Source organism: Sturnira hondurensis, unplaced genomic scaffold (genome assembly GCF_014824575.4).
Source record: "Sturnira hondurensis isolate 20B ecotype Veracruz unplaced genomic scaffold, ASM1482457v3 Scaffold0004998, whole genome shotgun sequence".
NCBI lineage: Eukaryota > Metazoa > Chordata > Mammalia > Chiroptera > Phyllostomidae > Sturnira > Sturnira hondurensis.
In genome coordinates this window covers 7,568,498-7,593,560 of record NW_028077629.1, presented here as the reverse complement: position 1 = coordinate 7,593,560, position 25,063 = coordinate 7,568,498, and the positions used below count along the sequence as shown (strand labels likewise).

At 41.8% G+C, this 25,063-nt stretch overlaps 1 protein-coding gene across 8 annotated transcripts in view; it reads left to right on the top strand.

Annotated features, from left to right (window-relative positions):
• The first annotated feature begins 4,724 nt into the window (after positions 1–4,724).
• Positions 4,725–25,063, top strand: part of HERC3 (HECT and RLD domain containing E3 ubiquitin protein ligase 3) — a 98,665-nt gene continuing 78,326 nt past the window's right edge. For 6 of the 8 annotated variants that reach the window (XM_037046115.1, XM_037046112.1, XM_037046116.1 and 3 more), the window contains exons 1-3: positions 4,725–4,881; positions 7,361–7,422; positions 16,996–17,250. In XM_037046115.1, coding sequence (XP_036902010.1) covers positions 17,025–17,250 — 226 coding nt within the window. In that variant the 5' untranslated portion in view covers positions 4,725–4,881; positions 7,361–7,422; positions 16,996–17,024. The other 2 variants (XM_037046113.1, XM_037046114.1) reach the window with 2 other exon arrangements.

The following is a 25,063-nucleotide window of genomic DNA, read 5'->3' as shown; positions in this document are numbered from 1 at the left end:
GAGCTTTACAAGGTCCACACATATTATCTGTGAAACAATCAGTGTTTTCCCTTCCTAGAGATGAAGACACTTATTGAAAAGAGGTCTGTCCAAAATATAACAAGGATGGTTTGTGCTATATCTATGTAACCTGGCAGCCAAGGAGAGTGGACTGGAATGTGCACATGTGGACAATGACAACTTCACTGTACTAATGGGGGTGGTAGTAGATGTATTGTGTGGCCATTACATTAAAAATGACTGAGGGAGTAGAGCAATAAATTTTTATCAGATTTTGCATTAAGCTTGAGCATTCCACCCTGGAAACTATTTGGATGATTCAGAAGGCCACAACTATGGGCAACTGGTGATTGGCAGCTTCCTGCTCATGCATTGTGTCTCATGCAGAGTTTCTTGTTGAAACGCCAAATCACCCAGGTGACTCAGCCCCACCACAGCCCAGATTTAGTGCCCTGTGACTTCTGGCTTTTCCCAGAACTAAAATCACCTTTGAAAGGGAAGATATTTCAGATTGTCAATGAGATTTAGGAAAATACAATGGGGCAGCTGATGGTGATTGGGAGAACTATGTGAGGTCCCAAGGTGCCTACTTTGAAGGAGACTGAAGTGTCATTGCCCTATGTACAATGTTTCTTATATCTTGTATCTTCTTCAGTAAATGTCTCTATTTTTCATATTACATGGCCAGATACTTTCTGGACATATCTTGTTTACCTGAAAGACAGAATGTTGTGGTCAACCTAGTTTTTTTTTTTTAAGGTTTGATCTGACATATTGAAGTCTATATCTTTCTAATTTTACCAAACAAATGTTTGTCTGCAGGGCAATTAAACACAGAGAACACTCATCATTAAAGAGTATCCATACTGTACTGAAAATACCTTTCAATTCAAAATAGGCATATGCATTTCAAGAAGCGAGCTGTGAGGAATGGTCAAAATTATTGAGGTGGGAATGCAGCACCCTGGGAATTGCCCCCTTGTCACTGGGGATTCCTCATCTGCTCATCAGTGTTGGAGCTGGACCACATAATCCCTTCTACCTGACAAAGGTTATAGTTAGAATTGATTACAACCTTTGTTATTTATTTATTTTTATTTTCCAACACTTTTAAATGTAAACTTTTCAAACAAACAGAAAAGTTGGACATAATGTACAGTGAAACTCTTCTCTCCACCATGTAGAGTCTATAATTAATATCTTGCCATACTGAATTTATCATATACCATTTATAGATCCCTCCATTGATCCTTCAATCCATCTTTTAAAATATACATTTCAAAATAAGTTGTAGACATCAGTACACTTCCTCCTAAATACTTCGGCATGTACAACATTAAATGGAGCTCAATTTTATTTAGTTTTTTGGAGGATATTAAATTTCTTCAAAACAAAGATTTTATTTATTTATTTTTAGAGAGAGGAGAAGAGAGGGCGTCGGAGAGGAGGAAAAATATTGACGTGTGAGAGAAACATCTATCTGTTACACACCCCCAACTGGGGACCCAGGCATGTGCCTTGACTGGAATTGAACCATTGACCTTTTGGTTTGTGGGAGGATGCCAACCCACTGAGTCACACCAGTCAGGACATTGAGGGGTGTGGGTAAATCTTTACTTTTTATCCTCACCAGAGGAGATTTTTTTAAAAATATTATTTATTTATTTATGTTTAGAGGGGAAGGGAAGGAGAGAGGGAGAGAAATATCAATGTATGGTTGCCTCTGGTGTGTCCCCTGCCGGGAACTGGCCTGGAACCCAGGCATGTGCCCTGACTGGGAATCGAACCGCGATCATCTGGTTCGCAGGCCCCGTGCTCAATCCACTGAGCTACACCAGCCAGGGCTCAAAGGACATTTTTTCACTGTATTTAGAGAGAGAAGAAGGTAGAGAAACATAAATTTCTTGTTATCTGTGCATGCTTGGACCAGGGATGGGACCGAACCTGCAACCTAGGTACATGCTCTGACTGGAATCCAACTCACATCCCTTTGGTTACAGGACAGTGTTCCAAACCATATAAGCCACACTGGCCAGGAAAAACCTTTCAAAGTCCTTGGTGTGATTATTTGATTAATGTTTCATCCCCCTTCAAGGTAATAGGAATGGTTTTGCTTACCTGGCTTTATAATAGATAGTTAATGTATAGTATATTTGTTATGGAACATATGGAAGGTCAGAAATAAATGGATGAAAGACAGTACTATAGAAATGGAAAGAAAAAGTAAACCACAGATGGCCTCCTCAAACCAGTGTAAATATTTGGTATTATGACTATTGTTGGTGCTGGGGCCATTTAAAGCTATTTTAGTAAATGGAACAGGACATGTTGCTGAGGAAATTGCCATTTTATGTTGGCTCAATTAAGAAAACAAAATAAAGCACTGTGGATATCTTCACTGATCATATATGAGGAAACTTTCCAGGCTTCCGGCTGTTTATTTGGTAAGGAAGCTTATAGTACCTGACTTTGTAATTTAGACATTACTCCTATTCCACCTCCAGGCTTGAGTCTTTGATAAACAACCCTTTCCTCAAGATGAAATTTCATTTGGAAAACATTAGAGCCATGGGCCAGATATGTATACCCAAATGCTGATTGATTGCAAACCTCATTTTTGACCCATGAAAATAGAATCTCTTTTTTTTCTCCTCAGTTCTCACCCCCCTTCCTACCATCACTCCTCTTTGGCTATTCCCCCGGTTCATTTTGGCGATACTATCTTTAAATTGGGATTATGTTAGTAAACCAAAGTTAATTCTAGAATGTAATAAAAAGTAAAAAGCAGCCCTGGCTGGTGTAGCTCAGTGGATTGAGCACGGGCCTGAGAACCAGATGATCGCGGTTCGATTCCCAGTCAGGGCACATACTTGGGTTGCAGGCCAGTTTCCGGCAGGGGCCAGTTCCCTGCCGGGGATACACGAGAAGCAACCATACATTGACGTTTCCTTCCTCTCTCCTTCCCTTCCCCTCTAAAGATAAATAAATAAAATATTTAAAAAAAAAGTAAAAAGCATTTACTTGAGCAAAAAGAGCTGTAGCCTGCAAGATGCAGATTAAGGTAGCAACCTAAACTGTTCTACTGAGACAAAGGGCAGACCACCTTTTATTGGGAGACCAATCTCCCAATATTATGCAAATGAGGCCTCCAAATTTTGCAGTTCTGATTGGTTAGTATAGATTCAAGGAGGATACAATTTATATAGTTTTGATTGGATGAGGCAGGTCTCAATATATTGGTATAAGGAGGAAATCAGGATTTCCCCTGCAGTGGTTGACTCTGGGTAAACAAACAGATTATATCCTGAGAAGCAGAGTAGATGAGGAGACCCTGTTAGCAAATGACCCCCAGACTCTCACCCATAAAATGTGGGCCCTCAGTTGACCATGGGCAGTCATGGTTCACATAGAATGAACATTGTTTTGGGGATCCACATGTCTTTGTGAGAGACTTGGATTCTGTGACACTTCTGTCCTTCTGAAGCATAAGGGAATTGTGTTAATTTTGTCCCCAGTGTTTCTAAAGGCATCCAGTGTGATTGAAACGTCAAAAGTTGTAATTATTTCCATAGATTAATTTAGGTGACGGGAGCATTTAACAAGTTTTTTTTTATGTCATTGAGAGTTTATGTGGCAGTCAACGGTGCCCCATCCCCAGGACACACCACTCCTTAAAACTTTTTTCTGCTCAGCCAATCTATTAAATTCTCAGAGCAGGTGATTGCAGACCTGACCTGAACTGAACATCGATGTGAAAAATCTGGTCTCAAATGATCCGGATCAATGCCAGGTTACAGAAATTCTTCCACTGAGAAAGCCATTCCTCTAGGTTTAAAGTAGTGCTTGCACAATGTTGTGCTTCTGTGTTTCAAACTGTAGGGTTGAGGAGGATCAGCAGACACATTAAGTCACCTTTGTGAGAATGTTTCCTTTAAAAGACTTTTTGTGCATCTGACAAGGGCCACGGGAACTCTGAAAGCATTTTGACCTTGCTTTCAGGAGAAGCAAGCTCTGAAATTCAGCGTCAGGAAGGACAAACTTCTATATTGATTTGTGGGTTTTAGACTAGATTGGTGTCTTTCAGATTAGATTCAAGATGTCCTGCTCAGTGAATTCTTTTCATGCTCTCCCAACTGCCACCCTCCAATCCTCCCCAAGACCTCTTTGCTTCTGCAGCACAGATCTCCTCTTCCACCCGCAATCTTGCAGGAGGGCTAAGGCAGTGCCCGACGCAGATCGCGACCTCCTTCTTGCCTATCCCACCGCACAGTCCCGTTTCGGCTCCGCGCTTCTTGCAGTCCACGCAAGGCGAGTGAAACAGAAGACAGCTGTACCGTGGAATAAAACGCTTAATAACTCTACCTCACTTGTTACCCCTTAGCTCTTCCCCCTCATAACCAAGGCTTGTGGTCACCTCTGCAGCAATAACACCCCGAACCCAGAACCTAAAAGATAAACCAGTCATCAACACAGCTCACTTCCCGGCAGTGAAAAGCTATCCTATTCTCGCGCTAACGCTCTGCGTCCTGCAGTCGGATCTTGACCGACTTAGGCTCACGCTGCAGTCCTCTCCGTGGGCCGGCTGGTCCAGGTACCTCCAGCCGCCCCGGATTCCTTCCCGGGCCTCAGCCTCTCCCCGCCTCCAGGGGGCGGACCTCGCCTCCCCGCCCTTGGCTCCGCTGCGGCCGCCATTGGTGGCACCCTGCCCCAGATGTGCACCCATTGGCCGGATGAGAAGTCATTCATCTGGCGCATTCCGCCACCCGCAGGCTAGCGGTGAAACTTCCTTATTATTGTGACGCTGAAAACGGAGAAACCCCAAGTCGGGTCAGAGGGGCTGTCACAGTCGGAATCCCGAGCGGCGGTTCAGCGCCTACTAAGGTTCGCGGGGCGGGGACCGGGGTTCCAGGGAGGAGGGCATTGCAGCGCTGCAGCCACGCCACCGTTTCGTTCCCCAGGACACGGCTGTCAGCGCGCTGCTCCCGGAGGGGCAGCTGCGGCTGCAGGGCATTTCCCACGACTTGGGGCCCAACAGACTGGGAGGTCGGGGTTGGGCGCCTGCAGGACCTGCGGGAGCGCCCCTCGCCCTCCCGTGCGCCGCCCTGGCGTTCTCTGGGCTTTCCCTCTGATCAGAAGAGCCCCCGCGCCCAGTAAGGCCGGAAGCAGCTTTGAAACAGAGCGCCCCCCCACCCCGACTCCGCAGTTCGCAGTCCAGGAGGAATTGCGACGCGGAAAGTAAAAAAGAGGATCTTCCTCGCCTATCTCTATTTAAATTCAGGGGCTCTAGAGACACCTTGGCGGTGAGGGGCGCGGACGTTCCCGGGAAATGGGAGCCGGAGAGGTTTCCGCCTTTGGGGAACCCCGGCGGCGGCCGCAAGGAGTTTGCATGCAGGGCTCAGCCACTGGTGACAGCGCCCGTGGGTCCCCGGCGCCCGGCACCACCCGCCTCGTAGAGGCCGTGTCGGACCCGTCTCGATCGAGTCCGCCTCCTAGGCGGAGCCAGGGCGAAGGTGTGTGTGTGTGTGTGTGTGTGTGTATACACGTGTGCCCGCGCGCGTGCCCTAGACACGTAAATACACGGACTGGCGTGGGGTTGTCAGAAGCTGGGATGTTTGGAGGCAGGTGGCACTTTGAGCCATTTGTAAATATGTAGAGTAGGCAAACCGGAACAGAGAAGAGCGTGTGTAATCCTCAAACAGTTGAGCCAGCGAGTACGGTAGAGACAGCACCTAAAGCCACTGTGTATTGATTCTGGGTGTATGCACCGTGGGGCCCCGGGGATATGTACTATTGGAACTTTGCTTTGTAGCTCATTGTTTCTGGCTGTTTTCTGATTACATGTTTCTTTTGCTTTTAAAGTAGCCCTATTAGGAAGTACCTTAAATTCAGAGCGAAGCCTTCCAGGATTCATTATGGCACGGAGAGCTTTAGGAAAGAGGATTCTAGAGCTTTTGCATGTTTGTCTGTCTTCTGGCACTTTCCACACATAGAAACCTATTTCTAGAACCTTTCATTTGATGATTTGATAACATCAAGTGAGCTGATTTTTAATTCCAGACTGAGGAGAAAGAAAAGTGAAATGAAATGAGGATAACAGCCCTTTTAAATGATGTGACAAGATAGAGAGGCACTGTGCTGCTTTCTTTTTGTACTTTCCTTTACCCTGGACGAAGGGAGTTATAAACCAGAAATGGAGAACAGATGACAGCTAGTGGGGTTAGGGGTGGAGGGATAGAGCAAAAAGGGAAAAGGACTCATGCACATGGTCAACAGTGTTGTGATCGCTGGGGAAGGACAGTATAAGGGGACTAAATCGTAATGGAAAACATATAATAAAGATTAAATTTAAGAAACAGGTGAAATAAAAAAACAGGGGAGTAATACATATTTAGCCCACCTTTAATACAAAATGGATTAATTACACGTCAATGTTTGATCACATTGACCTTGGAACCTTCTGGAGAAAGTGTTCAGAAATCAAGGAGAAAGGATTGAAACCTCTGGAAAAACTCCTTTGGCATGAAAGAAACAATTGAATAACATGCAGGTTTAATTGTTAAGTATGCAGGTGGGTTTTTCTTTTTTGAAAAACCAAACAGAATCCAAAATGTTCCAAATGGTGTGGTTAGAACCATTGGTTATGGTATTTCGTTCTGAGCAACAGATTTAAATTTCTTAAGATTTGCATAATAATAAAATTTTTAATACATAGAGTCATATCTCTACTGAGAGAAAACATAGTTTTGCATCAGTTTCAGAAATAAAGTAATATTCTTCAAAGTGAATGGGATTTTCTACATAAGATAGAAATAAAGTTATGATGATAATATCTTAAAATCATGTAGGACTTACTTTTTTTTTGAGAGACTGGAGGTGCCTCTCAGTTTCATCTTGTTTTGTATGAAAGAGGATGTGGTATTGGAGGGAAGGAAAGAAATGAGAAAGTCTTCAAAACCAGTTGTGGCAAAATAAGCTGTAATGTGTGTGGTACATGGAAAGCATGAAAGAAAAGAGACAAAACTGAATTATTTTTAAAAAAATTTCTTTTTTAACCTAAGTGGAAGATTTAAGAATAATTTCATTTTTACTTTTGTCTCCAAACACATTCCGGGGATTTTTAAAGGAGTTATCAATGTCTCTAGTTCACTTTTAGAGGTGACATCCTCATGTTCTTGTTAGTATTTATCCGAACTCCAGTCCTGAGATACAATATTTGGGGAATATTCAAGGTTGCATAATTTAAAGATATTCTTATTTTCAGAAATTTACTTTTCATTTTGTTTTCAATAACATGAAAGTATATGTAGAACTCTGTACTAATGTTAATAATAATGTTAATTATTATTTCTTTAACTTGCAGATCTGCAAGGTGAGGGGGAACAATTCTGGCTTCTAGTCCAAATGCCAAGTGTGTGACCTGTGGTGAGTTCCTTAATTTCTCTGAACCTCAGTTTCCTCATCTTGTACATGGAGATAATATCTAACCTACAGAATTGATAAGAGGATTCAACATGATGATCTATATAAAGAACTCAGGTTAGTATAGCTGCTTAGAGAGGGACCTTAACAAACCTTAATGACGTTCTTTTGCTGTGATGTAGTGGCAAGAACCAGGTGAGACCCTGAAGTAGGAGACCTAGTCTCTTCTTTAACCACTTCTCAGAGGACCAAGGGGACTTGGCCTTGGAAGGCCTCAGCAGTCATTCAAATGACATTAATAATGCAAGTCTCTTGCCTAGTGTTCAGATTAAGTGGACTTTGAAGGTCTTCTTTATAAGGCGATCTCTTTGATGATATGACTCTATCCTTTTTAGGGGTTTTATACATTTAGAAATAGAACTTGCTGGAGTCAGGGATATGTGCTTTTGTGTGTGAACCAGTAAGTGAACTAGTTTTCTTATAAGTCAGAGTGGACATGGAGGAAAGGCTGGCTAACTCTGTTGAGATTGCTTTCCTCACCCTTCCCATCTCTGACTAACAGCAAGAGTGCTGTTTTTTGAGTGCAAGTTTTTGTGTGGATGAACATAGGTTCTAGTTGCCTATTAGCTAGAATCCTGTCTTTGCCACTTAGTTTCCAATTTCAGCCACTTATTTACATGTTCTTGGGCAAGTCACCTAAATTTGCTGAGCCTTGAAGTTATTGTAAAGGGCAAGTTAAATAATCTCTGTAAAGTTTTTAGCCCAGACTCAGATGCACAGTAGGTGGTAATAGTAGATATTAGTTATTCTTTATTCAATAACTATTTATAGAACTCCTACTATGTGTCCGACACTATTCTAGTCTTTAGGGATAGAGAAATGAACAAAAGAGGCTCAGTCCTTTCTTCATGGAGCTTACATTCCTCTGTCCTTGAGAAACACCACTATTTAATGACAGCTTCAATTGTAAAAGGCATTTGCCTTTCAGATTTGCTAAAATGTGGTGAGGGGAGAGTGCATTTTAGAATGGGGGAAATAATTTTTTTGTCACTACATAAGGAATGTTAATATTTCATGTTACCTGGAAAACAAAACTATCGGCAAATTTAGATTGTAGGAGTTCTAGTCTTCTCAGATATGGGTTCAGTTCGTTAGGCACTTAGTAGGCCTCTCCTACGCTGTGCTCCTACGCTGTGCCGAGAACTGGAGATACAAAGATGAGTAAACTTGGTCCCCTCCATGGATAGACTCCCAGTCTGAGCATGCACGGGGAATGGGGTGAGATGCAAGAAGCAGTGGTCCTATGCTTTTCATTTTCTTTCATTGTGAAATATTTGTAAACATAAAATATATAAATGCTAAGAAAGAACAATAAAAGGACAGAAGCAGAACATCAGCTATGCTATAGAAGCCCCCTCTGTGCTCCTTCCAGATTGTACCCTCCTTCTCTGCTGCCCCATAATCATTACCTCTTATTTTGTTTTGATCATTTGTTTTTGCTTTTTGGGGGTATTTTTACCATCACTAATGTTTTTCTCTTCAAATACTTGTTATATTTGTGTTTGGACTTTGTAAGAATGCATCATACTCTGAATTTCTCTGGGGCTTTTCCTCCCTTCAATATTGTTTTTTTTTAAAGATTTTATTTATTTATCTTTAGAGGGGAAGGGAAGGAGAGAGGGAGAGAAATATCAATGTGTAGTTGCCTCTGGTGTGTCTTCTGCCGGGAACTGGACTGCAGCCCAGGCATGTGCCCTGACTGGGAATCGAACCGCGATCGTCTGGTTCACAGGCCCACGCTCAATCCACTGAACTATGCCAGCCAGGGCCCTTCAATATTGTTTTTAAGATTTAGCTACACTGATGCTTGTAGATAGAATTCATTTGTTTTACCCTGTTATACAGTATTCTATTTCATGCATATGCTGCAGTTTATTCATTTTGTTATGGATAACGATTTGGGTTGTTTTTTGTTTCATGTATTTCGAATAATCCTGAAATGAATATTCTTGTGCCTATATCATGGGGCATATATTCTTGAATTTATTACTGCATTGTACAGTAAGATAGCCACTAGCCGTACGTGACTACTTACATTAAAATTAATTAAAATTAGATAAAATCAAAATTTCAGTTCATCAGCCGCATTGACCACATTTCAAGTGCTCAGGAGCCACATGCAACTAGTGGCTACCATATTGGATGGTGCACAACTGTAACATTTTCATTGTTACAGGACATTCTCGGTTGCTGGGTTTTGCTGGTGTTTGTAGCTCCAGTTCTCAAGATCATGCAGCATTATAGATGCTCAATAAGTTAGACAGTGCTGTGAAATTACTGTGCTGTGAGGTTTTCACATTTTCATCTTCACTAGGTAATGCCCCTCTTTTCCCCCAAAGTGGCTGGTACCAATTTATGCTCCCATAAGCAGTGTGGAGGAGTCCTGGCTGCTCTGTCTCCTTGACGTGGCACTGTCAGACTTTTCAGTTCTTGCCACGCTGTGCCAGGTGTCCTTTGAAGACCGTCTACTCAGCTGATGCAGGCAGTGGAGTTTCACGAAGCCCAGCACCAGGTGGCAAAGAAGGCGCTACCTGTACAGGGACCGTCAGGAGAGCGGTTGGAATGTTGCCTAGATTGGCTACAAGGGTCAGAGGACTAAAAGCCCAGCTGAAGTGAAGGAGAGGGAGGAAACAGTGAGCCATGGATTCCCCTTGTTGAAACTTCTTTCCCTTCTGTGTCATTTCTGCATGTAGTAAAATTTTTGACAATAGAGGATGTCATTGGAATGAATTTTCTTTGTTACTTCAGTTAATTCTGTGTGGAGTCTTGGTTCCAAATTTAGTTAAAGCTAGGATTTGGGGGGTGCCTGCAGGGGACTGAGGCCTTGGATGTTGCCTCTTTCTGCTGTTGAAAAAAACCCTCCTTGCTCCATATTCCATTCAGGTAATGGCTCCTAAGCTTATCTGAAAGGAATCTTATCCCTATTATAAATGAGATGAAAAGTCCTGCCTGAGTGTTATTTAGGCTTCAGTGACTTTAAAACAAAGAAACGAGAATCAGTTGTTAGGCCACTGTGGGCATAGTCTGACTCATAACACCAAACAGGAATTGCAGCTTGTCTTTGGCACTCTTCTCACTAGGACTGATAAAGGGAGGTTTATCTATCCTTTTGCTCTCCCCAGAATTTAAAAGAAAAAACATGCAAAAAAACTTTTCCTAGCAAGCTTGACTCCCCTTCATGAAAGTTATGGCAGATGGTGGTAGTGCTGTTTGCTGTAGTACAGATTTTGCAGAACGTAGCTAGTGCTAACCACTGAAGAAAGGTGTCACGCCCCCACCCACAGCCTCTTTTGGGAACTATCCTGTTTGCTGAGGTGTCAGGGAACAGCAGTGGAAGTAGAAGCAACTGACTGTAGAAGAAGTTACTGACTGGTCAGTAGAAGCTACTGACCGTCGCAGCTGACATTTATTGGTCACTTATACCATGTGCCAGGTACCATGTTAAGCTCCCTTTACATGCATTGTGTCATTAGTCCTCACAGTCCTGTCACTCGTTTCCCCACTTTATCAACAGGGAGCAGGCTTCGAGTGGTTAAATATTTTCCCTAGGGTTTCACAGCAAGCATGTGGTTAATTAGGGGCTTGAACTTTAGTTCTTTTGACCCTTAAGCCCTGCTAAGATTATCCTGAATCTTTTACCAAAAATAGATGAGGAGAAGGACTAGGAAAAGTACCAGGTTGACATGGAAGAAACAGAACATCTGTCTTTCTTCCTCTTATTTTGAGATGGGGGAATAAGAGGCAGGAAATGGAAGGGATGGGACTGAGTTGGACAGCTGCTGAGTCAGAGTGTAGTCCTCTATTCTTCTGTAGCACCTTTCCTGATAAAAGATTCTACTTCTCTGGAAGCGAGGGAGAGACAGGGAGTAAAAAAAAAAAATGGGTGGGAGGACTTGGGCTATCAAATGCCAAGTGATGAAGAACATTGCTGAAACTGGATCTTTAACTTCATGGGCCCCGTTAGCTACTAACTATGGGGATTCCACCCGAGTGTACTTTTAAGTGGAAGCTGATTTCTCTTCGATGCTCTGACCATCTGCCTCTGAAAGGCAGATGATTTGTGTGCTCCCTGCTGTAGTTTTGGCAAAGCATCATGATGACCTAGACCAGATTTTCTATTAGGGCTAATCACTCACAGCTTATTTGCCGTTGCCATTTAGTTACTTCTCTTAGTAATTTTTATTTGACTGCTTGAAGATTCCATTACTACACCTCACATAGGAAGGATTCTGAACAATAGTCCTATTTGTGTTTTTTAATAAGTGGCTTCTGCTTGTCAATTAACAATGAGACCATGTACTTCAGGCTGCTTACTCAGGCTTGCAGTTGTCCAAAGCATTCAGAGTGTAGCTGATCTTCAAGGACTGACTCATGCTAAACAAACTTATAAGAAGCTGATAGATCCAGGATGCTGAAATAATAATGAGAAGTAGAAATGCCAGGTAGCCCGGGATGCTTTGACCAGCTGGCCATGGTGTTCTTTCCCCATAGTAGGATCTGCCTTGGGAAACAAGTTATAGAAGGTTGCTTATTAATCATGGAATCCAAGGAAAGCAAGTGGTTGGGTAAATTTAACATGACTAATTGTAGTACTTCAACTCTCTTCTCGGGGACCATTTTAAATAGCAAAACTCCTGAGAAAAAATATAAAAATGTGAAAAACATGACAGTAAATAAGTTGTGAAAAGACCACTTTTGAGAGTTGAAACAGGAAGGCAGAGCATCGTCATCTTCTTCAACTTCAGCTGGGAACATGTGCAGAGAGGGATTCAAATTTTTCACCTCTTTGCATGTGTCTGGGCATGATTGCAAAAATTCTCTGGGCAGTGATTTTGGGGTTACAAATAAATTTAGTAGGCAGATTCGCAAGTGTGGGGTTGCAAATAATGAGAACAAATGTGCTTAGGAAGAGTGTAAGTGGTGGTGCTGGTACCAGGCAAGAGGGGACCCAAGGCTCAGTCAGCATCACTGGGCTCTTTCCGCTTCTTCTCCTTTATCCTCTGTGGCTGGTAGCTTCGTAATGCCTTACAGATGTCCTCCAGGTGGCAGGGGAGGTGACTTGCAGTAGCCTCACTTATTCTTCAGAAGCAAAAGGCGTTCTTTCATCAGAGCTCCACAGAACTCAGTGGGTCTGGACTTGGACTCAGTTAGAAGTGTAAACCTATTCCTGCACCAACCACAATGGCTTAGGGGTGGTGTTTCCTGACTGGTTTGGCCAGAGTCCTGCTCACCCTTGTGCAGCAGAGGGTAGAGTTTGTCACAAGACAACAAGGTGCTTGGGGAGAGATATTAGACAAAAAAGTAATCAATAACACCCTTGAGTTACTTTTTATTTATTTTATTTTTAAATAAATTTATTGGGGTGACATTGATTAATAAAACTATATGTTTCAGGTGTACAGTTTTATAATATATAGAACTGTATATATTATATAAGTGTATCCTGTTCACTACCGCACATCGAGTCTCCGATTTTAAAAAACTAACCTTTATTCTTCAGAAAGGTTGTTGCCACATTGAGTTACAACTTTCTATTACATTAAGTGCATTTCAGTTGTGGCCTCTCTCCCTCCCCCCTCCCTTTTTATTGATGAGTAGTATTCCATTGTATAAATATACCATGGTCTGTTTATTGTGCTTGTTGATGGACATTTTTGTTTAGTATGAATAAAGGTGCCGTGTGCATTGTTTATAGATTTTTGTGTAGACATGGAATCACAGCTTCTTGATGCTATATTTTTAGACATGTTGTATGTGAATGGTTGAGGGGATGGCTTCATGCCATAGCTGCCTAATCTCAGCCATTATTTCTTATTTCTTCCTTGGTTGACTCTTAGAGGGCAACTTTATTTTTAAGTTCCTAGCATGTTGTGTATTGTATACGGACTACAGTTTAGTCATTCTACAAGTTTATTTGTGTGTGTGTGTGTGCATGCGTGTGTGTTTGTTCCTCTAGGTGGCATATATTGGGTTGGCTAAAAAGTTTGTTTAGTTTTTTTCCATAAAATAAAGGACACATTTTCCATTTTCACCAATAACTCTGTTGATTTGGATATTTTGAGTATGTCCGCTGTCTCCCACTTTTGGCTTCTAGTGGTAGAGGCCAGGGGTGCTGCTAAACACCTTTCAATGCATAAGACAGCCCCATAGCACAGAATTATTTGGCCAAAACGTCAATAGTACCAAGAAACTTCACAAACCACTTAGACATGTTCAATCAGTTACAGCACCTTCTCCATATACTGCTCAAATCGTTTTTGTGTGTGTCAGTTGCATTTTTATCTTTCTTGAAATAATAAAGCATAATACACAGAAATATTGAATATTTCCTTCCATCTTCAACATTAAAATGGCCGCTTGAAAATTCACCAATTTTGATAAATTTTCTTTAATGTATACTGATATGACAGCTGTCACAATACAATCTAACAAAATTGTTTTGGATGAAGTTAAAGACAACTAAGTGCTACTAGAGCCATGGTATGGAAAACACGTGACTGACTTTTTGGCCAACCCAGTAAATCTACTTGGGTGGCATTGTGGCCCACTGAGGAGTGAGGACATGGTCATCAGACCTAGATTTATAGCGTGTTTCTCGCTTCTTCTGGCTGTGTGACTTTAGGCATGTTTCCTAATCTCTCTGAGTTTTGCTTTATGTGAAAATGAGGCTAAGAACAATACTTATGGAAGAGGGTCGTTGTGAAGATGAAGTGAGATAATGGTATAAAATGCCTGTTGTCACAGTAACTGATATATACTAAGCACTCTGATGTTGCCTATGTAACTATTGATGGGAGAGATAAGACAAGTCATGAAACATTAAAAATTAGGAAGACATTTGGGTGGATACAGCAATTTAGCAAATTGGGGAAAAAGACTATGTGCTCTTGCCGGTCGGTCTTTTATGATCTCACCTTTAACTGGAACATAGTCAACAAAAGAAAAAAAACAAACAAAGTATAACCAGAGATGTTGAATTAAGAACAATCTAACAATAACCAGAGGAGAGTAGGGGGAGGACAGTGGGGAGAAGGGTTTTCAGGAACTGCTATAAAGGACACATGGACAAAACCAAGGGGGAGGGTGGAAGCAAGGGAGGGAGGTGGGTTTCACTGGGGTTGGGGGAGTGGTGGGGAATAAATGTAGACAACTGTAACTGAACTACAATGAAGTAATTAAAAAATGTATATAGCTTCCTCTAACACCCTCCCCTTGCCTTGTTTTCCTGTTACTCTTGTCTCCTTGCAGTTAACTCAAAGAACAACATGAAAGCTTAGTTTTCTTTTCTTCTTCTTCCTTTAGTTATAGAGTCTAGGCAGGGAATAAAAAATCTTAACAAGAAGCATCATTTTCTGGTTAAGACAGTAAATTGAGATTTAGTTTTATATTTTATTTTATTTTGGGTTTTTAAATGTATTTCCTGAAAGAGTTCAAAGAGTAAATCAGACAGCATTACCATAAGGAGCTAAATAATGTTCCACGGTATGGCAGTACTGCATTTTGCTTATCCATTCATCAGTTGATGGGCATTTGGTTATTTCCACTTTTAGGTAATATGAATAGCACTGCTATGAACATTTGAGTGCAAGTTTTTGTGTGGATGTATGTTGCAGTTCTTTTTTTCTATTTAAATTTATTTACTTATTTTTAAAAAGACTTTTTAAAAAAGATTTTATTTATTTTTAGACAGTGGGGAGGGAAGGAGAAAGAGAGGGAGAGAAACATCAATGTGTGGTTGCCTCCCCCATTCCCCTAACGGGGCACCTGGCCATCAAACAGGTATGTGCCCTGACTGGGAATTGAACTGGTGACCTCTCAATTTGCAGTACAGTGCCCATCCCACTGAGCCACACCAGTCAGGGCTCTATTTAAATTGTCTAAATTTAGTTTTCAATTACAGTTGACATACAGTGTTATATTAGTTTGGGTATACAGTATAGTAGACATTTATATAACTCATGAAGTGATAACCCCATTAAAAGTCTGATATCCACTTGGCATCATATATAGTTATTAAAATATTATTGACTACATTTTCTGTGCTGTTTATCCCTGTGATTATTTTATAACTGGAAATTTGTATATCTTAATCCCTTTCACCCTTTTGCCCATCTCCCCAATACCCCATCCATCTGGGGACCATCAATTTATTTTCTGTGTCTATGAGTTTGTTTCTGTTTTGTGTGTTTATTTATTTTGTTGTTTAAATTCCACATATAAGTGAAATCATCTGGTATTTATCAGTTTGCAGTTCTCTTGGATATATATCTATCAGTGAAATTGCTGGATCGTATGGTAACTCTATGTTTAGCCTTTTTGGGAGCCAGACTGCTTTCCAAAGCCCCTGTGCTGTTTTGTGTTCCCACCAGTACTGTAGGAGGGCTCCCCTTCTCATCCTCTCCAACACTTGTTATCATCTGTCCTTTTTGATTATACCCATCCTAGTGGGTGTGAACTGACAGATATCAAATTTTGCTTTTGTTTGTATGAAAGGCAACCGTGAATTTTAAAAGTAGTGAAACTTTGGGCTAGAGTCAGCAGTAATCAGTCAACTGAAAGTTGATTGAATACTTCCGAGATTGAAGAGGTGTACCTTATACTGTGGTCTCTGCTTAAGGCAATTAAAATCTGGTTCATCCCTGGCTGGTGTGGCTCAGTGGGTTGAATGCCAGCCTGAGAACTGAAAGGTGGCAAGTTCCATTCCCAGTCAGGGCATGTGCCTGGGTCCCCAGTTAGGGGCGAGCAAGAGGCAACCGATTGATGTTTCTCTTCCTGTCTTTCTCCCTCCCTTCCCCTCTATCTAAAAAGTAAATAAAATCTTTTAAAAAATTCTGGCTGAAGAGTTAAGCTATAAGATGCAGAGAAAGGCCAAGTTAGTGAATGTATTGGAGGGATGCAGGTTGACTGTGGCTAAAATGGTCTCCAGAAGCTCATGTGAAGCTTGAGGCAGGAAATGAAGCTTGACTGAGATCCAGGAGGATGTGTAAGAGGCAATGGCAGAAAAGTAACCCCCTTTTCCCTCACGTTTCTCATTTTTGTTTTGAGTGATGAATTACTATCCAAGATAATGATAGGCTGCCTAAAGGACTTCAAAAAATGTTTTTTTAAATTAAATAAGTAGAAAACTCAAAGGAAGAGTTCAACAAGAAAGGACAAGGTGAAGTCATAAGGGTAATTTCAAAACTGTTTTTACCATATGGTTTGCAAATATTATTTTAAGAAGTCATCGGCGCTCAGAGTTCCTCATCGGTGAACTGAATACCCCGTTGTGTTTACGATTCACTTACACATGCAAAATTTGCTTAGAAATGTTTTCTAAACTCTTACTAAAACACAAAAATAGTGTTATTATTACAACATGAGTACTTTCAACAATATTAATACGTATTCTTTTGAGATGAAAGGTATTTGAAGAATATTAAGGGGTTATTTTTAAATAATTGATTACATTTGTTATTCAGCATGATTTTCTTTGACCTATTTTTTAAAACCTTTTATTACAAAACTCTTTTCCAGGCTACATGATTCCCTGAAGGACAAGAACAATGTTATGTTGGGGATATTGGTCCCTGGGCCAACCTGGTATCAGCACTAACCTGCAAGGGATTGTGGCCGAGCCACAGGTGTGTGGATTCATATCCGACAGAAGCATCAAGGAAGTGGCCTGTGGAGGAAACCACTCTGTGTTCCTGCTGGAGGATGGAGAGGTTTATACGTGTGGTTTGAACACCAAGGGGCAGCTGGGCCACGAGAGGGAAGGGAACAAGCCAGGTAAGTGCACCTTGTCTGCCCTGATGACTGGGGAGAAAGGCTGGTGGAGATGCCGCAGCAAGTGTTTGTCTTTCAAGGAGGCTCTTTGAACAGGGCAGGATCCCCTTCTCTTTGGGACTTTTCTGTCTAATTCACGCCTTTTGATGGAAAACCAGGCTTTTCCTTTTTCATCTCATTAGATAACACACATCAGTTACCAGGGGAGAGAAGTTGACTAGTTAGGGTTAGAGAAACAGATTTTTCCCCTATACTAGAATGCTAAGACATTGCAATTTTTATGTGAATAGGTAATCCTCATACAATCAATATCAGAAGCATTTCTCCTTAATTTTTCCTCCCAAATGCCTATTCATTTATTTATTTCTGCAACATGCTTTTGTTAAGCATTTGGGTTAAGCACTGTGAATGAGATCTGTGAACGAGATTGTGATGACTGGACTCTAGAGAACTCGTGTGGAAGAACAGGTGAGGTTAAGTTGAAGAACATGGTGGGGGATTACGGGAGGGGGATTCAGGTATAATCAACAAAAGGAAAAAGCGTAGGTTTTTTACTTTTAATCATGCATTCTGTCTTTGGGGGCCAAGTAGAAGCATGAGTAGGACTTCAGCAAATGCGTATGTATGTTTATGACTGCGGTAGGAACACCAAGCTTATTGCACACACCTGAGTGTACCCAAAGATTAAACAAAGGCATGTGTGCAGTCCTTGTTTAGAGACTGCTGAATAATGTGGCAAGACTGTTGATAGATGATAGTGAGAGAGAAGGAGCTGGAAAGGTAAGGGGTTAATTAGATTCCTTCAGCTTTAAGATCTTTCATTCATTGATAACAGGTGCTGTGAGTATTTAAAATCCATTGGTTTAAGTTCTTTCTCCTTCCACTCGTTCTGTCTAAAGCGCAGGTGGCAAACATAAGGCCCGTGGGCCAAATTTGGCCCTCTACCTTGTTTCTACCTGGTGGCAGCGCTGAGCTCTTGCTTAACTGTTAAGGATAACTAGATTTATACAGTCCTAAAATTACATTTGGCCCTTTGAAGGCAACCGCAAGGCTGATGTCGCCCCCAGTGAAAATGAGTTTGACACCCCTGGTATAAAGGATCTAAATTTGACCTTTAGTATATGTCTACATAGTGTAGGTATATCTCTGAGGTAGTTTCTTAGTCTCAGGTTTCAGCTACATTTGGAGTAGTGGTGATGATATTTAAATGAGTCGCCACCTTTTGGTGAGAAATGATAAGGTAGGGCCCTAAACTCTGACCATGATGAATTTGTCATACTAGCATGGGCGTGTGCCACTTTGTTGTTTTAGTTGCTGACATTCGAATTTAATCTAAATCAAATCAAGGTACTGAAGCTTCATTAACAACAATCTTGCTGTTTCTTCCCATTTATTTAATTATTGTTCAAGTGCAGTTTTCTGTCATTTACTCTCATCCCAGCCCCCCCACCCCCCCAGTGCTCCCCACTCCCTCCCATTTCCACCCTCCTTAGTTGTTGTCCATGTGTCCTTTATACTTGTTCCTCTGAATCCTTCCCCTTTTCCCCTGAAATTCCCTCCCCTCTCCCCTCTGGTCCCTATCAGCCTGTTCTCTATTTCAGTGTCTTTGGTCATATTTTGCTTGCTCGTTTGTTTTGTTGTTTAGCTTCCTGTTAAAGGTGAGATCATATGGTATTTGTCTTTCACTGCCTGGCTTGTTTTACTCAGCATAATGCTTTCCAGTTCCATCCATGCTGTTGCAAAGGGTAGGAGCTCCTTCTTTCTTTCTGCTGCATAGAATTCCATTGTGTAAATGTACCACGGTTTTTGGATCCATTCATTTACTGATGGGCACCTAGGTTGCTTCCAACTCTTGGCTATTGTAAACTGTGCTGCTGTGAACATTGGGGTGCATAGGTTCTTTTGGATTGGTGTTCCAGGGTTCTTAGGATATAATCCTAGCAGTGGAATTGCTGGGTCAAAAGGCAGGTCCATTTTTCGTTTTCTTAGAAAATTCCATACTGTTTTCTGTAGTGGTTGTACCAGTCTGCAATCCCACCAACAATGGATTAGGGTTCCCATTTTCCACAGCCTCTCCAACACTTGTTGTTTGTTACTTTGTTTATGATGGCCATTCTGACTAGTGTGAAGTGGTATCTTATTGTGGTTTTAATTGGCATCTCTCTGATAGCTAGCGATATTGAGCATCTTTTCATGTGTCTCTGGATCTTCTGTGTATCCTCCTTGGAGAAGTGTCTGTTCAAGGCCTTTGCCCACTTTTTAATTGGGTTGCTTATCTTCTTAGAGTGGAGTCGTGTAAGTTTTTTGTATATTTTGGAGATTAAACCCTTGTCTGAGGTATCATTGGCAAATATGTTTTTTTTTCTAGATGATTTTACTCTTTTGTGTTTACTCAGGTAAGTCATTTTGGTGTCAGGATGAGCTAACTTTCTCTGTGACACTGTCTCCCTCTTTTATATATATCCCCTCCCATAGGAAGTGGCAGCATTCCGCAGTTCTCCTGCCCACATGTCAGTGTTAACTCATCATCAGTTTTTATGTTGACCATTGGAGAAAGGGCTGTGGGGCTGGTCTTAAGAACCAGAGGAACTGTGAAGTGGATGAAGTATGATTTGTGGGCTTTCCCCTATTCCTTGCCTTCAGGTTTCTTCATGGGAGCCCTCCCTGCTCACCTACAGCAGGACCCAATGTTCTAATCAGGGGTTTCTGGACACTTGGACTAATGGAATTTCAAGGAAGTGGCTTATAGCATGGTCCATATGTCCACCTTTATATGTACATTGCACCTGATACTCTAGGCTCAAATGTATGCAGATCATGTTGTTCTCTAAAATAAAAGTTCAATTAACAGTGCCCTAATTCATAAATTGAGTTAGTAATTCCCATTTTAGCTTTTACCAATTAGTATAATACAGAAGCATAATATAGAACTATTATGGAGGTGGCAGGAAGGTATTTTACTTTTAAAAATGATTTTCGTATTAGAAGAGATTTAAAACCAAGGTGGTCTTTCCTCTCCTGTTCAACTCACTTGTGTCTTACGTTAAGCTCCTCCTCATGCTCTGTGTCCCCAGGTGAGAGCCAGTGCCTAACAACTAATGCTCACAGAGGGGTCAGTGGCAGGTCACAGCCCAATACTAGGCTTTTTGAGGGGGAGAAGGTCTACATTCTACTAGGACTTGGACAACCTTTAGGCCTACTTCACACCAATGACCCTTGAAGGACTTGCCTTCACCCTGGCCGGGCTCTGAAGGGAGTCATTTGGGGACCAGGAGAAGATCTTCCCATTACTCGTGAAGAGACGACATGGTTGGGATAAACACTGGAGTCTGACAAACCTAGTGGAGGTATTACCGCTCTGCTCCTGTACTTCAAAGTCTCAAATTCCCCGCCCCCCATTTTCCCCTCACCCAAGGACGTTATTTCTTCGTTGATTTTAGAGAGAGAGGAAGGGGGAGAGACAGAAACATCAATATGAGAGAAAAACATTGATCGATTACTGCCTGTATGTGCCCTGACCAGGGACCAAACCCTCAACCTAGGCACGCAACCCGACATGGAATCGAACCCAAGAACTTTAGGTGTATGGAACAATGCTCCAACCAACCAAGCCACACTGGCCGGGGCTCAATTTCTTTTCCTGTAAGAGGAGGAGGCTCCTGTCCTCCTGTAGCTCTTGAAGTAGATTCAAATGATAAAGAAGATTCCACAAAGCTACCTGGAGCCTGTGAAGGTTGCCCTGCCATCTGTGTTCTCTGTGACTGTGCCTTCTGTTAGGCAGCGTCCCAGCAGAGCTGGTCGCTCGGGATGCCTCATTGTGCACCGTTGTCTTAGAACCTGGGATGAGAAGACTCACCTTGAGGTGACAGGTGAGAAAGGAAACAAAATCCTTGTAGTCCTACAATGGCAAAGCTCTGTGGAAGGTGCCATGGTGAACACATCTGAGTGCAATCTGACATTCTCGCAGTGGAGCCTCCTGACGGAGTTGCACGGGTGGCTCGTTGGCCTGCGGGAGTGAGGGGCAGCCCGTCTGCTCCTGCCTGTACGGTGGGTCAGGCCAGTGCTCTCTGTAGCCAAGGCTGAGTGATTACAAGAGACTCGGGCTAGAGTTGTGCCAAAAAGGCTTTCAGATTCAACCGTGGAATCCAGCTGGTGCTTACAATTTAAATTTGAAATAAATAAGGTTCTAGTATAAATTACAATAGATTCCAGAAGTCGCTGTCTTTGGTTAAGTTTGTCTGTTAAGTATAAACTCCATAGCAACTGTGGAAGAGTGCCTCTTTGAACGGAAAGACTATGCGGGCGGGCACCTCCCTCTCTTTTAACTTCTTCATTGGTAGGTGTGTTCTAAATCTGGGTACCATTTGGGTTTATTTTTAATGAGTGGGAAAAGAAAGCGAGCCTGTTTGCTATACATGCTTGTTGAGAACTGTGACCTGGAGAGCTTCTAGACATGGGGGAAGTCCGTCACAGACAGGCCCTGTTTCAGGTCACCTGTGCTGGTCCCAGCCCACAGGAATGCTGCCCACAGGTGACCCCTGTGGTATTTGGTGAGAAGGCCACCTCCTCAGAGAACGTGTTTCTAGAGGCAATGGGAAAGTCTGAGAGTTTGAATTGACGTTGCCCAGACCAAAGGAATTTGTAGTATGAAGGATTAAAAAGAGCGAGGAAAAGGAGAGGTGGAATGTGGTGGTATAGGCAATGTACCAGCACAAAATTCTTTTTGAACATGGGCCTTGAGTCTGTCCTGCCAACTATCACGTATCAGTGTGTACTGTTATTTTATACTTAGTCTCTAGTCGTCACAGTTCTGAGGTATGCGAATTCCATTTTTTCGGAGGCATCCTGTACCGTGTACCAGAGTGCTTCACACTCTGTATTCCACAATGTGGAATACAAAGCATTCCATGGAGCTTTTATGGATTTCTTCTTTTCCCCCCATCCTTGAGAACATCTAACAGTTTCCAAATTGCTTTTGTTGCTCCTGAGGTTACCGTACTTCCCTTGGACTCTCATTTCTCTCCTTAGTACTGCCCTTACCTGACCAACTTCCCTGTGTGGTGGAGAGAGGGCATTTCAAGGACATGCCCAGTACCAAAGAAGAAGCTGCTGGTTATGTAGGCCCCATATATTTTTCCATTTAGTCGGGAAGCCTAGGGTTCTACCTAAGGTGTGTCCCTGACTCATTCATTTGTACCCTGGCCAAGGGCAAAGACGCCTGTGATTCCCAGAAACATTTTTCATGGGCAGAATGCCAAAGCCCTGTCTAAACTCAATGTCCAGCTTTTCTTTTTAAGTGTTGGATTGTAACTGTTCTGTGTATTCTTCTCCCTTTTGACTTTTCTCTCCCTTACATTGTGACATCAGCTTGACCCACCTTTTCTGCCACTCCCCCGATCAGGGATAGTTTTATGATTATTCCTACTTTCCTCATGTTTTTGCTTATGAATTCATCTCATGATTTCCAAAGGCATACAGTTACACAGCTGCATTATAGGAAGACTTGTATGTCTTCCCTTTTTTAATAAAGCAAGCAAAAATATGAATTTTTCCCTAAATGATGACTTTTTATAAATGTTTAATCCATAACTGAACATAAAGCAAATCTTAAAATATTTTACTAAACTAAAATAGGACCTGGTTGCCTATAGAGAAAAACAGAAAAATCTTACTTCAGTACTGCATTTCTCTTCTTCTCACCCAGCCACACTGTCAGCACTGCTCTTCAGCGAAGTGGACAGCTTTCCTCTCCCAATATTTACTCTGATTTCTCATTTTGGAATTAGCATGAACTGGTCCTTGTGTTTTTAGGGCTGTCTGAATTATTGTAAACTTCCTCTAACCTTCCTTCCTATATTCAGTGGACAAAAACTATGTTAGGTGCAACTATTTTGTTTAATCTAATTTGACTGTGTTTAAGTTCTTAGAATCATGCATAGACATCCCAGGAAGCCTTTTCATAGCAAACCCAAGGTTAACAGTTTACAAGCAGGCTCTAACATTTCTGTGCAACCCTGTTGGATTCGTATCTATGGTTGGTTCCTTTTATTTTCTCCTGAATTAGTTAGCTCCTCTCTCTCTCGCAGGTAATTTAATCCAATTCATATTCACATTTTGTATTCAGTCTAAGCATTTCCATAATTTCTATCACCATATGTAACAACCCTACTGTTTGATAAATGAAATTTATAAAGACCATCTAAAAGGCCTTAATTCCCAGAGCTGTGGTTGCCACTAACCCTGGTAGAAGTAACACTTTGAACTGGCTTATCAGTTTGCTGTCCTGCATCTGAAGGACCCAATAACTCTGTTATGTTAATCAGCTTTTGCTTGAAAGCAAACTGGCTGAGCTGAAAGGAAATAGAAGAAATTCTATAATGACTTCTTGTTATTGAAGTGCATGTTTCCAGGTGCATAACTCCGATATCAAAGGCAGAAGGTGCCATAGGAAATGTTCAGATCTCAACACTGTGCTTGTTAGGGGCCCGCCCCATCTCTTCCTCATTAGGAGTGGAAGGTGGGCTGGGAGGCTGTGCCCCCTATCCAATGATGATGATAATGGTAGTAATCAAACCTGGCGAGATGTGTTGACATTTCTGATAGCTGAATGGACAGCTTTCTGGTCCAGAGGCATAGGGATCAGGAGCAAATGTCATTTAGTAATTTTATTTTTTGGTGTGCTTAATTCTTTAAGTAAGTAAAGTTGTAAGTAAGTTGTAATTCTTTCTATTGTACTCAGCCTGTTTTCTTTAAAAATATTTGAATGCTTTAGGAAATATGTACTTAATAATGAACATCTTAAGTGTGAGAAGATATTTGTAATTTTAAAAAATTTGCAATATTTTAAGGAATGAATACAGTGGTTTGTATGGTGATACATTTGTTAATTGTAAAAGTGGTTAAGTACATATACATATTATAAGCTTTCTTCATCTTGATGTGCTTAGCATTTTTAAGCTGACTAATCCTCATGTAATTCTGTAAATAGGTCAGTATTATTATCCCAGCTATATATGTATAAAGGAGAAAAGGAAAGGAATTGAGTTTGAGTTTTGCTTGGGTACTAACAGGTGGTTTGGTTTTAATAATCCTAGAATTATGTCCACAGGTATCTTTTTAATCTCAGGCTGACCAGGGAGGCCCAATAGAGTTTTATTCTCAAACTGTTTTTCTTGTTTAACACTCAGTCCTTATAAAAGAAAAGTCCTTAAAAAAGGACTCAGTCCTTAAAAAAGAAGACTGTATTCTTTAATTTACTGGTAAAATACCAAATATGATCCAGGTGCTTTGATTAAAGGTACAGGACACGATCCCCTTTTCATCTGTAAAGGCAGTAGAGGAGACTTCCGGTCAAGATAATGGTGTAGGTAGATGCTGTATGCTCATCCTCCCACAACCTTCCACAATTTTAGTTGCATCAGAATTACAGCTCAACTGCAGGAGAACCATCATGATTAACCATCAAACTCTAGCTGAATGGAAATCCTACAAACGAGGATTTGAAGAAGAAACCACATTGAGACTGGTAGGAAGGGTCCCATCCCTGGGACGTGGGACAGGCTCCATACTCACGAGTGTTGGATAAAAAACAGGGAGGGATATCTTGGCTCTGGAGGTTCCCCCTGGGGAGCGAGGAGTCCCAGCCACACACCACGCCCCTTAGTTCATGGTTCCATGCCATGAAGAGAAGCCCTCATAACTTCTGGCTTTACAAACCAGTGAGGATTGTGGCTGAAGGACAGGGAGGGCTTCTGGAGTCCCAGGCAGTTCCTCATCTCCTAGGTTTGGGGAGGGGCCTGATATTCCCGAGGGTTCT